Below are 14,792 nucleotides of genomic sequence, written 5' to 3'. Positions count from 1 at the left end.
ATCCGTCCCTAATTTAGCAATGTAAAACTAAAGGGCTGGCAGCTATTCATCACCACTTACCGCCAACTTTCGGGTTACTCTTTCACCAATGAATAGTAGGATCGACTGTCACATTATAACGGGGATTTGAACCCGCGACTTTCGTATGATGAGTCAAGTATTTTAACCACCTGGCCATGCTGGGCCTAAGGGGGAAAGTAGCATTTGCAATTTACATAATATTTATTATAAATCTTAGGCCTATTTGATCCAGGGTATTAACTTTATTGTTACAGCACAACAAAACTATGATAGTATTTTGCCTGGCAACCATGAACAGGGTAATGAACATATTACCGTTTTAGGACGAAAGATCAATTGAAATCTTGCCCGGCATGGCCAAGTGTGTTAAGGCGTTCGACTCGTAACCCGAGGGTCGCTGGTTTGAATCCCAGTCGCACCAGACATGCTCGCCCTCCCAGCCGTGGGGGCGTTATAATGTGACGGTCAATCCACTATTTGTTGGTAAAAGAGTAGCCCAAGGGTTGGCGGTGGGTGGTGACGACAAGCTGCCTTCCCTCTAATCTTACACTGCTAAATTAGAGACGACTAGCACAAATATCGCACTAGCTTTGTGCGAAATTCAAAAACCAAAACAAACTATTGAAATCTTATTAGTTTTAATAACAGAATATTTGATATAGCTAATTGTAGTTATTAATCCCTATATAGCACCATGGAATGCAGTATTTGTCACATAAGTTATATATGTGAATATTCTTTAACTGATTTTTTAAAATTTAAATATGGTTACAATGTTTATACATTTATAACTACTCAATTATAATTTATATGTATCATGAGACATCTGTTAGCAGTCTTATTGTGGTTGAAATCATAAATACCGACAAGACTTGTATTGTCAAAAGAAATTGCAAAGCAAAACTTCGTATAAATTTTATTTGCTTTAACTAAATTTCAAGTTGAAATCTCAGGAAAGTGTTGTTATTGTTTGTTAAATCTAAATTACTTGAGTTGGTACTGCATAACATAAACATGATTATAATATCTCAGTTCAACCAATAACAGAAAACAGTAAACTTTGCAATCAGCAATCATAATTGTTAGTAAAATTTTTCCACCAAACGATATTACTTGAGTTCATGACGTCATTCAAACAAGAATACTTTGTAAGCATAGTAACACTGATATTTCACTTAGAAACAATACAGAAAGTGACTTACAAAGCGTACAGTGCAGAGAGATTTCAATGGCTAATTACACTCAATTATTTTATATTTTCGGTAGTTTCCTGCTTGTTTCAGGTTTTAAATTCGTCTACGAAACTGAACGTGGTTCTACTCTTACATTAATATGTTCAAACCAAGCTTATAAAAGAGGGAGAAAAGAAATAGTTATTTGGTACTCAAATCGCAATGAACTAGTTATTAATAATGAGAGAACGCAAATAAAATACGGTGGCAAATTAGTGCTAACCGACGTGGAATTTGAAGACGCGGGAATTTACACATGCAAAAATCGTGAAGGTGATTACAAACATGATGTCAGAGGTAAATTCAAAGTTTTTTTTGTAGACCATATTTTTATTTATTAAACGATAGTAATTTAACAGAAATAACATCTAAATCTGAATCGTCCATCTTGCTTTTAAATTTCTTTCAGCCATAACCTTTTCGTTTGATATTTCACCATGTGTATTGATTATAAAAATAATTGCCTGTGTATATGTAAGATTACACTATGTAACAAAATTTTTACTTTTTCTTGTTCTTGGGGACAAAATGTTATTTCCTAATTGCTTATGCCTAAAGTAAATGGTAAAGGCCTATTGTCTTCAAACTTTGCTTTTGTGACTTGGGAGCGTGTACAACGAAAACATGATGGGGGGAATATATTTGGGGGCTGATACTTGAAAGGGATTTATATATTTCAGTCGCAAATCTCGAAAAAGTACTTCTAAACATCTTTGTATAACTTTAGTATAAATACATGTAAATCTTGATTCATATGTTGTTTTATTCAGACATTATGTAAATATGCCCGTTTCTACACGTGTATTGACTACAAAATTATTTATATTGCCCATGTATACATAAGATTATGATGACAATAGTATCACTTTTAACTTAATTATTTCACAATAAAAATTTCATATTATGTGTTACTTATTTGTAAACAACCAAGCGGAATGTTCATGCGAAGAAAAAAGAAAATTAATTCTGTCATTAATTATCGTTTGTAAAGCATTTGAAATTAGTTTAATTGTCATTAAAAATTCGATAACCAATATTTTATCAATCTTACTATATGTTTGTGATATTTATTTGTATTCATTGGTTAGAGCTATGGAATTCCTGATTTTTCTCTCACAGAGCTTGGTAGTTAACGAAGCTAAAAGTAAACAAGATACTCTCTGACAAATCAACCTTAGGAATTCAAAGATTTGGTTAAAATTTTGTAACTGTAAAGATATCCTACTGATCACTACACTTTCAATCTATTTAAAGTTTGTCTACAGTAGTTTCAAACTGTTAATACCACCGCCGTTCTATTCTCTTTCTTTTTTTGCTAGCTAAGCTCTGCCCCCCACTAGTACAGAGTCTACGGATTTACAACGCTAAAATCACAGGTTCGAATTCCTTCGGTGAGCTCAGCAGATAGCCCGACGTGGCTTTGCTAAAAGAAGTTTGTTTTTTTGAAATTCGCACAAAGCTACTCGAGGGCTATCTGTGCTAACCGTCCCTAATTTAGCAGTGTAAGACTAGAGGGAAGGCAGCTAGTCATCACCACCCACCGCCAACTCTTGGGCTACCAACGAATAGTGGGATTGACCGTCACATAACGCCCCCACGGTTGAAAAGACGAGTATGCTGGCCCTACTAAAGGAAAAAAAGACACAAACATAAACAACTTAGCTCTACATTTATTTTTACGTATACAAATTAAATATTTTCGTTCTTACCGTGAACGGATGTTTCTTTAATAGTAAAACGTTTTGATGGAGAGTGCAGATGTTAGTGAATCCTAATAATTATGTTTAATGCCACATTTGCTCGCAAATATTTCTGCCTCATTTTTCTCAATATGCTCATTACTGATTTTAAGTCAGTGGTGTGCGAAAATCTCGTTTTAGATGATTACTTTAATGCTAGAACCCGTTAGTAGGTCTCATTTATAGCGATCAAAATATTTTTTCTTTATGCGTTGTAAAATATGTACAGGATGGGTAGAAAATGTTTAAGTTGGCGAAGCAATGATATTACACGATGATTTAATGTTTAAACTGGAATAAATGTGACTGAATAATTTCTTTGGTTAAAAGGAATTTTAATTGAACTTCATTTATTAAAACTGGTGTTTTATTTTAAATTGATTCTCTTTTTCTTGCAGTTCAATATTTTCAAGTGACTCGCAAATACGTTGTTTTTTCATATTCTTTATGAATAGATTTAAATCCAAGTCGTATAAGTATGTCTTTAGTTTAAGTAGAGTGCATATTTACAGAGAAAAATAGAAACAAAAACTCACAGCTTTAAAATGTGTAATATAATCTATTGTACCATTTAATCATTAATTAAAAAACGTTACGATTATAGTCTTATAATCGAACTGATAAGCAACCAGTTTTGGACTGACAACAGATAAAATCAGTTAACACTTAACATTATATAACTATGTTCATGGAGTTATTGTTTTAATGAAATAGTCTCCCGATGGAACAGCGGTAAGTCTATGGATTTACAACGCTAAGATCAGGAGTTCGATTGCCCTCGGTGGACACAGTAAATAGCCTGATGTGGTTTTGTTATAAGAAAAACTATGTGTGCTTGATCATTCGAAAAGCTTTTCATTCTCTACAGTTAATTAGAAAGTAAAGTTATTGTTTTCTACTCCAAGTTAGCTATCAAGACAAAAAGTGAAAGATTACCTCATACTTACAGTTTGTGGTCCCTATATATAGTTGTCAGATTTTCATGTATTACACGTGGACTGATATTATGATATTAATACAGCTACAATAAGTACATTTCTATGTAACTTGTCTAAACATTTTCAAGGTATCTCTAATTGTAGCTGTATTAGTGTCAGTTCACATGTAATAAATGAAAATCTGATAACTATGTGTAGGGACCACAAACTGCAAGTGTGAGGTGATCTTTCGCTTTTGTTTAATAGATTTGATAGCTTACTCGGAGTAGAAAGCAAGAACTTAACTTTCTATTTGCGGTCACATTCAGTGCTTGTACTAACTGAGCTAACTCCGATCTACTGTTTTCCACTGTAAAAGCGAACTACTGTCAGTTATTCTGAATTTTGTCATTGAAAACTAACAACTCAGCTCTTGTTTTATATATTTCATTTTGTTTTTTTCTGATATGTATTGGTATATTAGTGATACTTACCAATGATCTGAATACTTTTCCAATCATGGTTTTCAGTTGGTTGAGTCAAATAATTCATATTATTCGTTTGTTCACCTAAAGAGTAAATAATTTCTTTATGGATTTGTCTCTGCTGATCAAACTGTTGTTACTGCACCAGATAGGAATTTTAAAATACTCTCATCTACGTTAATTAAACTGTGTTTTTATCGATTTCGTTCATAAAACGATACGTTATCTTTTATATCATTTAATTGTAATGAAAATTGAACTGTCTTATTTTCATATGATAGTTTTTAACAACCTTCGTGTAATTTCCTATTAATACTATCTGCATTACTCTTAGTACTCTCAGAATATTTTGTAAATTATAAAATATTGTAAATTAAAAGTATCATCTTCAAATTATAATACATCGAACAAGATTTATTGAAGTTTATTAATATAGATATAAAAGTGTTTCTTTATGTTGGTTTAACGTGTGTTTGCTCTTGTATTACAAGGAATTATTTGGTTTATCGTCTAATGATGTTGGATTCTCTGTTTGGAATTTAAATGTTACCTATAGTATATTTATTTGAGTTGCAGTGTTAAATTAAAAAAACGTGAGATTCAATTTTTTGTGTTACATGAAAGTTGTTTTGTGTTTTTGGCCTGTTTCTCCGACGTAAAATACGTGGAAGTTGCCATAAAATATTTTATAAATGACATTAGTATTGTATTTCCTTTCTTTTCTTAATAAGTATCAAGGTATTTTGCTTATTGTATTTAGGGTTATTGGCTGGGTGAGTATCGTGTTGCTGACTGAGGTTTCTCTGTGTCACCGTTATCTCAAATCTCCTTCCTAATCGCTTTATAACCTAGAAACATCGAATTATATATGAATTATCTAATAAAAAAGTTTTAAATTACCCATTGTAGAATGTCTGCAATATTTATTAGCTTCAAGTGGGTTCCTCAGAAATATAAATGCATAAAACAGATTATTACAACATTGTTAAAAGTACTTACAAGGAATTATTACTTTAGAGATAACATGAAATCAGTTTTTCTTAATTTTAATGAGAGGAAATGTCGATGTTGAAGTGTGGTATGAATAAGTATTGGTAAACATATCCACATATAATTACTTTAAATGTTACCATCAATACTACACTCTTTGTTCGTCCATATACTGATCCATCTAATCAGGACTCCAGTAAGGGTGATATTGCCCAACTCCAAGGTGCTAAGTGGGTCGGCAGATTATTTGAAGATGTTGATATTGACAGCTATAATATACTTATGAAAGATGCATCACATTCCATCAGTTGATGTTAAAGATGCCCTGAAAAGAGCTATTTCAGGGCAGTGATAAAGACGAACCCGTAATCTTATCGGTACTCCTGAAATAAACATGCAGTATTAGTCAGAGTCTGCCACTAATGTTCACAGCAATAATACTTTATAGTTTATAGGGATTAGTAAGCCATGCCAAAACAGTTTTGAATATGCAACCTGGCATATAATGTGACTCAATCTGATATAAAGTCACGATAGAACAGAATTTATCAGAACAACTTTATGACATTGCTTAACATTTCGTAAATGGTGTGATGTAACCGAAAATTGGTTACTTTTGGGAAAGGTGTGTAACAGACCTTTACAATGTAAATTTTTATATGCCCAAATCATGAAAATATATTCAAATGAGAATTTAAATTTTTCGAAACAAAGATATTTATTGTATTTAAAAGCATCGAAAAAATAATTTTGGTTCGCCAAAACAATTTATGAACAATTCATAAAAAGACGTGCAACAAGTCGTACGAACACAAATGTCAGGATAAAAAACGCTGAAGTGTCCCAGGCGACAGTACGTAAAAAATATCTCAGTCTTCTAACCGCTGAGTAATTAGATAGATATGCATGTTATTGTACACACACACACTTACCAGTCACGTCACTGATGTAGTAATTATAGATTTCTATGTGATCAGAGACCAGATGGATTATGGTAAACCTGTAGAGAGAAGTGATGAGGCTCCAAAGTTATTTTGATATAATGAACTCAACTTGTGAATGTTGAAGCAAAATCTTGTGAACTGTAAAGACACAAATTATATCTACGAAGTTTTTTAAGAACGTATTTTGAATAAACAATACTTTAAATTTACAGTGAAAGGTGTTAGATCGCAATATTATTTATCTTGATAAATCCACAAAAAAATTAAGTATTTGCTTTTGTATTAACTTCAAATGAAAAATTTTCTCGGAATGCATTTCATCCAACTTCTGCATTATAAGGATATTATTTGATATTTTGTTGTTTGCAAGACACAATCATATACTGATACATTTTACCAACGTAATATTCCCAAAAGAACCTGTATTTACAATACTGATATTAACATAAACAGTGACAACAGTTTAACGTTTAACTGTGACAAATAAGAATTTTACAAGGGAAACGCCAACAGCAATCAAATATACCAATAAAAAAAAGATCGTGTGTAATTTCATAAACTTCCAAGTTTGTGTGATTAGTTTCATTAGTTAACTCCATTAGGAAGTACATAAAGAAACAAAAGTCTACTGTTAAGAAACTGTTTTGACACGTTTTATTTTTCTCACGAAAAGTAACATTTATGTTGTTATTTTACAGAGTGAGTCATAATTAATATTATAACTTGTGCGTCGTGCTCATTGTGAAAAACCTTAAAATTCCAACGGTGACACAAAACGTGCTAACAAAAATATTAACTCTCTGTTGTTTTCCCCAGTGTATGTTCCAGCCGAGAATCTCAACTGTACTCGGGGATACCGAAGAGATGCTGACAGGTGTTGTAAGTATACATGACACTCAATTACTTTAAACTGTTCACATTAAACACAAATAGATGAAAGACTTTTAAAAATATGGAATTTTAGTTAAACAAATACGTTTTTTGACACTAAAGACGTTGTTAGAACAATAAAAATTAACACTGGGTAAATAAATGTTTAGCTATGTACTTTTAACGCTTTTAGATCCATGTCCTCCTGGACACTATGATAACGGATCCCAAACTCACTGCCTGCCGTGTCCAGGAGGGACTTTCATGACGTCTTTTGCTGCTGACGCCTGTATAGCTTGTCCTGAAGACGAAATTACTGATGAAGAAGGAGCTGATAATAAAGATCTTTGTAGAAGTAATGGAACAAAAGGGTTTTAAAGTTTTCTTTTATTGTTTCCTTAACATTTTAAAGATGTTTATTTTTGTTCATGCAGATTGTTATAATACGATACTTCATAACTTTCATGGTTTTTAATGCATTAAAAAGCTTTGCTTTTACTGGGAAATCCTACTACTCGTTTTTAAAGATGGGCTCAAACATTTACGACAAATAGTATTGAATAGCTGTCTTACCTCCAGTATATCATTTCAAAATTAGGAACGGCTAGCGCTGAAAGCCCTCGTTCAGCTATCCGCGAAATTGAAAAACAAACAAATATTACGGTGTCTCGATAGCACATCTGTATGCGTCACATTATTACTAAAAAGAAGTAAAGATATTTAACTAAAACAGCATATGTCCCAAAACATAACTTAAACCTATGTTTAATATGTTTATTTTGTGTTCATAATGTCGTTTTTGTAATAAAATACAGTAATTTGTCCAAATGCAAAACAAATGTTTTAATATAAGTTTATAATACCATTGGATTATCAAAACGTTAGCAGTGCCTCATGAGTACTCAATAAAACTATTAGAAAGAATTGTTACCAAGTAACCGAAAAACTTCATGAGCAGTGACGTACGACGTTCAGTGTTTGTGGTCAAAATGGTATCGTTATTTATCTGGGAAATTTAGAGTAAAGAGAAATTTGTAAAAATTACTGTTTTTAATAGTCTTGTAAAGACGCAGAAACTACCATTCAGTGGATGCGATTCGATAGTAAAATATAATTATGCACCATAATAAGTGAAGCTGTTAATTATAAAACTTAACACAGTAAGTGAATACCCATTAAACAAACTGACTTTATTAAGTAGTCAATGGAAAGACTGTGTTACATATCCTTACAAGTTAAGTGAATCGAAGTTGATTTAACTCACTGTGTTATACTGAGTTGTATTATATGTCAATTATCGTAAAGAAATGGCGAGATTTTTCTTATATAGTCTGATCACGTGTGTTTGGAATGGAAAGTCAGTAGGCTCCTTGTTGTATTTCTATTAATGTAAATATGTTGGAAAACTTAGCTGATTTTATGTTATATAACTATATAGTTGTTGTTATTACACAACTGTACTACTTGTCTACCAGTAAGGAGCTCAAATAATATAACAGGCGTCATTTTTCTTTGCTAATTATCTGTTTAACGTGTAAAGAAAAAATGTATATATACAGTTGGCAAATTGTAAAGGTTGTTATCAATGTTTAATATGAAAATATATTATAAATGTAAGAAATTTCATATTTATTTAATTACAATTTTAATATGTTAATGAAAACTTAAAGAATTATACACATTACTATTATTGTTAACTTACATTTGAAGTTTTATTTTTCTGTTTTACGTGACCGGTGGAGTACGTAAACTGATTTTAAATACGACTCTCTGTCTTAAGATCGAATTGAAGTGGTTTCGAAGGCTACGCTTCACTTGACTTCAAAATTTACAGTTCCAAGATGTGCTTGGCGAACAGCACTCATTTTGATGTGTCTTACTGCTTTGTGGTAAGTTACGACTGCAAGTTTTAACTGTGACGCATTATCCATAGCTTATTTAATTACAATATGTATTTTAATGGACTTGAAACACGTGATTCTTATTTATTTATTTTCTGTAATGATCATGCAGCGTACTTTGTTTTTTCTACACCTGGAAATATAAACCTCGGGAAGAACGGAATGTTTTGAAAAACCGTGTCGAACACAAACAGCCTGGTGATGAAAAGATAACCACTGATGAATTGGATATATTGGAGGCTATGCCACTGATCCATGAATGTGAGAAGAAGGTCTCTGCAAAGAATGTTAAGAAGACAAAAACTAATATTCCAAGAAAGCAAAAAGTGACCAAACGAACAACCCTGGAGACGATATATGAAAACGACCTAGGAGAAAGGAATACTTTGGTTCGAAATTCAATTAAGTTCTTATTCATCTTACGTAATAATTAATATTTGATGCAAGTAAATTCACATTTTTACAGTTAAAAAAAAAGATGCGTTCAGAGAATCTTTAATGTTCAGAGTCGTTTGATTGCATGCAATTTTTTTCTCCAAAATAGACTTGTACATGTTCGATACCATTGAGGTCTAATAAGTCTATATGCTAGTTAAATTGATGAATCACCTCTTCTTCAATCTTAGTACATGTTGGAAGACAATTACCATCCATTAAACTGAAGCCAGAGCCAATCGTAACAATATATGATTGTGTAAGAAGTTCGCATTACCTTCACTGATGTCCATTGCATCAATAACATCTGGAAAACATAAAGATCAGAATGCCCTTTCGTAATTTTTCATTCACATACATACTATCACTACTGATAATAAAAGCGAATTATTTTATACACTAGTGGCACCATAATATATCACTTCCGCTCATATTGCTCACTTTATTTCGTTTTTTTAACTGTATGTACAATGAAATGACGTCATGTTGGAGCTTTGAACATCTGATTCAGATATTATCAGGTTACACATAATCGGTATATAACGGCAACCTGCTTTAAAGGTGGATTGGGACCTTCTTAGCCAAGTACCAGTGTATTTGTGCCATTTTGTTGCAAGTGGTTCAACTATATCTTGTTGATGACGCTTTCAGACATTTTACAACAGTTTTTTTTTCTTTTTTGACTGTCAGCCAACTTTCATTGGTCTGAAAGACATTTAGTGAAATATCCAGTTCTCTTCTTTTGGACTTTACTAAGATTATTGATTGTTTTAAAACGCTATAAGGTGCGTGATTTATTCCAAAGTTGCAAAAAAATAAGACAGTTTGAAAACTGTTTCTCTCTGTAACATAAGGTAAATAACCAGTCGTTTGAAGTTCAGATCACATAACTTTTGATGTTTAATTTATATAACAACAAATTGAGTAGAACACTTAACATTTAATTATAAACGTACTTTCATCTTGTCTAGTTATATAACAATAAATTGATTAGAACACTTGACATTTAATTATAACCGCACTTTCATTTTGTCTAGTTATATAACAATAAATTGAGTAGAACACTTGACATTTAATTATAACCGCACTTTCATTTTGTCTAGTTATATAACAATAAATTGAGTGGAACACTTGATATTTAATTGTAACCGTACTTTCATCTTGTCTAGACAATAATATAAACAATCTAGTTATCCTTTGTGAACGTGTAAAATATAAATGGAAAACAGTATTTAAGCTATTGTCTGCTGTATATCATTATTTATTCACTGCGTGAAACAATGTTTGAAATAGTTTTTCTAGTTTCCAGAAAACATTTATGAGATAACTGAAACCAATTTCATAATTTATAATTTTTATAGAAACATTTATTTGGTTTTATGCATGTTATAGTAAAATTATTGCTCAAATTTTGAGTGTTGCACCACTAAACATTACTATATTCTACATCTTCAGACAGAAACACCAGCGTCAAAACAAGGAAAAGCTATTAAAGAATATATCCAGCGACCTCTGTTTCCTAGAAATGTGAACAATTACGATGAACTTATTATCGTTAAACCAAAGAGTAAACAAGGACATCGAAAAAAAAAGGTTGTTATTCTCATTGAAAATTCTGACAGCCAAGATACGTTTATCATTGGAAAAGTTCGGAAACAAACCTGATTTTTCTTATAGGATATAATTTTAAAAGCATTAGTGAACTCATTGGATGAAAGGCTAAAATATTTTATATAAATAGCCTTAGTGAACTTGTTGGATGTAAATCCAAAATATAATATATGAATAACGTGGTGAATACATTGGATGTAAGTTTAAAATATTGTATAAAAATAACGTAGTGAATACATTGGATGTAAGTTTAAAATATTGTATATAAATAACGTAGTGAATACATTGGATGTAAGTTTAAAATATTATAAATAAATAACGTAGTGAACATATTGGATATAAGTTTAAAATATTATATATAAATACGTTTATTAAAACGTATTAAACTGTTAACACCAAAACATTAACGTTTATACGTATTAAATTTATGATATTTTGTAAAAAGTTTGAAAGAAACAATGTTCTTTTTTAAGACAAATAAATTTTAATACAAAATTATAACTTATGAAAACCGTTATCACTAAGAGTTATTACAAATGCTGGATTATATACAACAGTTTTATAAACTTGTAGACGTTAATAGTGCTACTCCTCGTTTAAGCTATTTAGTTTGATAGGCTGCACATCCTTACAAGCTGAATTTTTCCGCCGAATATATTTAACATTTTCGAAGTAATAATAATGTAAAAGTTGATTAACTGAAGTTAAACTGTTTGTAATGTTAAAAATCTATAAATGCTGCTAGCCAAATTGTGTAGTTTTATGTTTTAATTGTGAAAACTACTTTCGAATAATAAAACCAGTTATATTATTGTAATGTAGTCTAGTAAGGTGTATCCTTAGGAAAACCGAGCTGAAACTCTTTTACATACTATATTTACCTCTAATTCACCCAAAAATGCTGTAATACAGTAAATGTTTTATGATATACGAGGAATATTTCAAAATTCCACCAGCAGAGGCAGCACAGGTACTACATACTGTTGTTTGTTTTTCAATTTCGCACATAGCTACTCCAGGGCTATCTGTGCTAGCCGTTCCTAATTTAGCTGTGTAAGACTACAAGGAAGGCAGCTAGTCATACCACCCACCACTAACTCTTGGGCTACTCTTTTATCAACGAATAGTGAGATTGACCATCACATTATACACCCCCCCACGGCTGAAAGGGCGAGCATGTTTGGTGCGACGCGGGCACGAACCCGCGACCCTCGGATTACGAGTCGCACGCCTTACCCGCTAGGCCATGCCGGGCCTTATCGTGTTAGAATACAGAATATCATAAAGTAAAAAAAAATCTGAATAAATGCATAATACAAAAGTTCAGTTAGATATGTATTTTTATCCAAATAAGAAAACCTAAGAATATTAATATTTTAATGCTATCAGTGTTGGAAGGAAAGTAAGTTAATTTTATCAGACATTTAAACAATTACACGTGCTATGCACAAACATACAAAACTTACAGCTTCCATGCTTTCTGTTTCACAAGTACAAACGTTAGCCACAAAGATTCCCTTTGACTGTACATTTCTCAGAAGCTTAGACACATGTCTGATTGTTTACATGTTATGTTGGTTTTATGAACCTAATGACCGAAGTTACCTTTTGTACCAAAAGTACAAAATAACTTTATATTTATTAAAAATATTTACGTTTTAATATGCACCTTTATTTTAGCGAATGACGTCATCGCTTAATTTGCTTTAACCCAATTAAAAACTTATTGTTAAGTGTTGATATTTAAATTACCGCCAAGTGTTATTCCAAAAGCATGAAATAAAAAAAATTAAGTGTTAATAAGCATGTAATAACATAAGATTTAAGTAATTCGTAAAAAGAGTAAAAAAAGTTTACTTACGTGGAACCTGCAGGGTTACCAAGGACAGAAATATTCAGTCACACATACAAGATGTTAAAGTCAGTCACGACATAATAAGATTTGGAATGTGGAAGTTTCACCGTCTATTTTCTCGTTATTAAAGGTTGTAGAGCAGTTTACGCGTCAATGACGTCAAGCCATGTGAAACAACGATAGATTCAACACAAGTTTAAACAGTAAAATGTTGTGTTTTTTTTTAAAAATTGATTACTTTTATAAATGTTGATTCATTCATCGATCTGTCAGGTGAAGTCTATGTTGTCCAGGTGTGACAGTAAAGAGCTAGCTTTAAGCACTTTCATTTTGTTGTGCGATTCCTATCTATCATTGGTAGACTCAGTCACGTGCTCTAGTTCTTACCTATCATTGGTAGACTCAGTTACGCGCTCTAGTTCTTACCTATCATTGGTAGACTCAGTCACGCGCTCTAGTTCCTACCTATCATTGGTAGACTCAGTCACGTGCTTTAGTTCCTCTCTATTCATTGGGTTTGTGAGTTTAATTATTTACCATCTTCTGTTGAAACCCATCTTTCTCGTAATAATTTAGTCATAGAATCAATTCAAAGTGTAATTAATCAAAACGCCGCTCAAGAAGTGTAAAATAACAACAGATAACCAAAACAACTAGCATCCGAGTTTTATTGTGTGCAAAACAACAGTTAGTAAGCCAGTATCTGGCCAGGACTAGGTATATATATATTAATAAATAATACAAAATAAATGTCACTTAGATGAATATCAACAAATATCAAACAAAAGAAGAAAGAACCAGAGAATAACACAATGCTTCAAAAATGAACCATTTCTTATGTCAGTAACAATATTTAGCAATAATTCTTTTTAACTAACTCGTTTAGCCATCTTTATCTACTGATTAGACCACGAGATTGCATCTCATGTGACTAGTTATTACTATAAATCTACATAATCTTTCACAACATTAATATCTGTACGTCACCGCTAGGGGAAACTTGTCTCGGTTTCATAATACATGAGAACTCAAAATTAACGTGCTGTATCTGGAAAGTGAGTTAGCACTTTAACATAATTAAAAATTCATAGTTTAACTAAACGATCGAAAATGTACAAACTTAATGGTAACCGAAACGTCACAAAATAAAACTACAATCTGCTATCTCACAGTAATTATACAACATTATCGACTTTTCAAAATGTTATGAGACCAGATTTAATTCTAGAGTAAACAATGTTTCAAGTTGTTGTTTGATCAACAGTTTTTCTACTTGCTTTCAAGTGTAATGACTCAGAAGTTATAAAATTCTTCTAAAGACTGGTGAAGGTAATGTTAGGTTCAATTGTTTTTTTTGTTGTTTTTGAATTTCACGCAAAGCTACTCGAGGGCTATCTGCGAGGGCTATATTAACACAATTAACAGACCTTCACACCGTACATGTTGTGATCGTCCGTAAGTTAAAAAGTATTTCAACCATTTTACTCAAACCCTATTACACTGATACATAATGGATTAACTAACACATTGATGGTTAAATGTGGTAAGTACATGTGTCTATACAAAATGTGTGTTATTTTTAGAATACTTCATTCATAATAACTTGAGGAAGTACATCAAGAAACAATACAAAACATGAACAATATGTGAAGTAAACAAGTGTAATAACATATCAGAATCTGTTAAATGTTTTACATACATATATACTATTGATAAATTATAAATAAAGTTGAACCTCAATGAAAAACAAAACCCTTGTCTTTTCAGAAAGTTCATTTCGCTCAGAACATTA

The 14,792-nt window shown here is 31.7% G+C and overlaps 2 protein-coding genes across 2 annotated transcripts; both read left to right on the top strand.

The window, feature by feature from the left end:
* Positions 1-1,214: 1,214 nt before the first annotated feature.
* Positions 1,215-7,661, top strand: LOC143230787 (uncharacterized). Its single transcript, XM_076464928.1, has 3 exons — positions 1,215-1,550; positions 7,145-7,207; positions 7,392-7,661. Exons 1-3 carry the CDS (start codon positions 1,250-1,252, stop codon positions 7,574-7,576), a joined length of 549 nt encoding a protein of 182 aa, XP_076321043.1. The 5' UTR covers positions 1,215-1,249; the 3' UTR covers positions 7,577-7,661.
* A 1,323-nt stretch (positions 7,662-8,984) lies between these two features.
* LOC143228552 (uncharacterized) lies at positions 8,985-11,199 on the top strand. The gene is made up of 3 exons (XM_076459794.1): positions 8,985-9,087; positions 9,212-9,488; positions 10,990-11,199. Exons 1-3 carry the CDS (start codon positions 9,068-9,070, stop codon positions 11,197-11,199), a joined length of 507 nt encoding a protein of 168 aa, XP_076315909.1. The 5' UTR covers positions 8,985-9,067.
* The last annotated feature ends 3,593 nt before the right edge of the window (positions 11,200-14,792 follow it).

This window comes from Tachypleus tridentatus, chromosome 10 (genome assembly GCF_004210375.1).
Source record: "Tachypleus tridentatus isolate NWPU-2018 chromosome 10, ASM421037v1, whole genome shotgun sequence".
NCBI lineage: Eukaryota > Metazoa > Arthropoda > Merostomata > Xiphosura > Limulidae > Tachypleus > Tachypleus tridentatus.
This window is presented reverse-complemented; position numbering and strand designations above follow the sequence as displayed.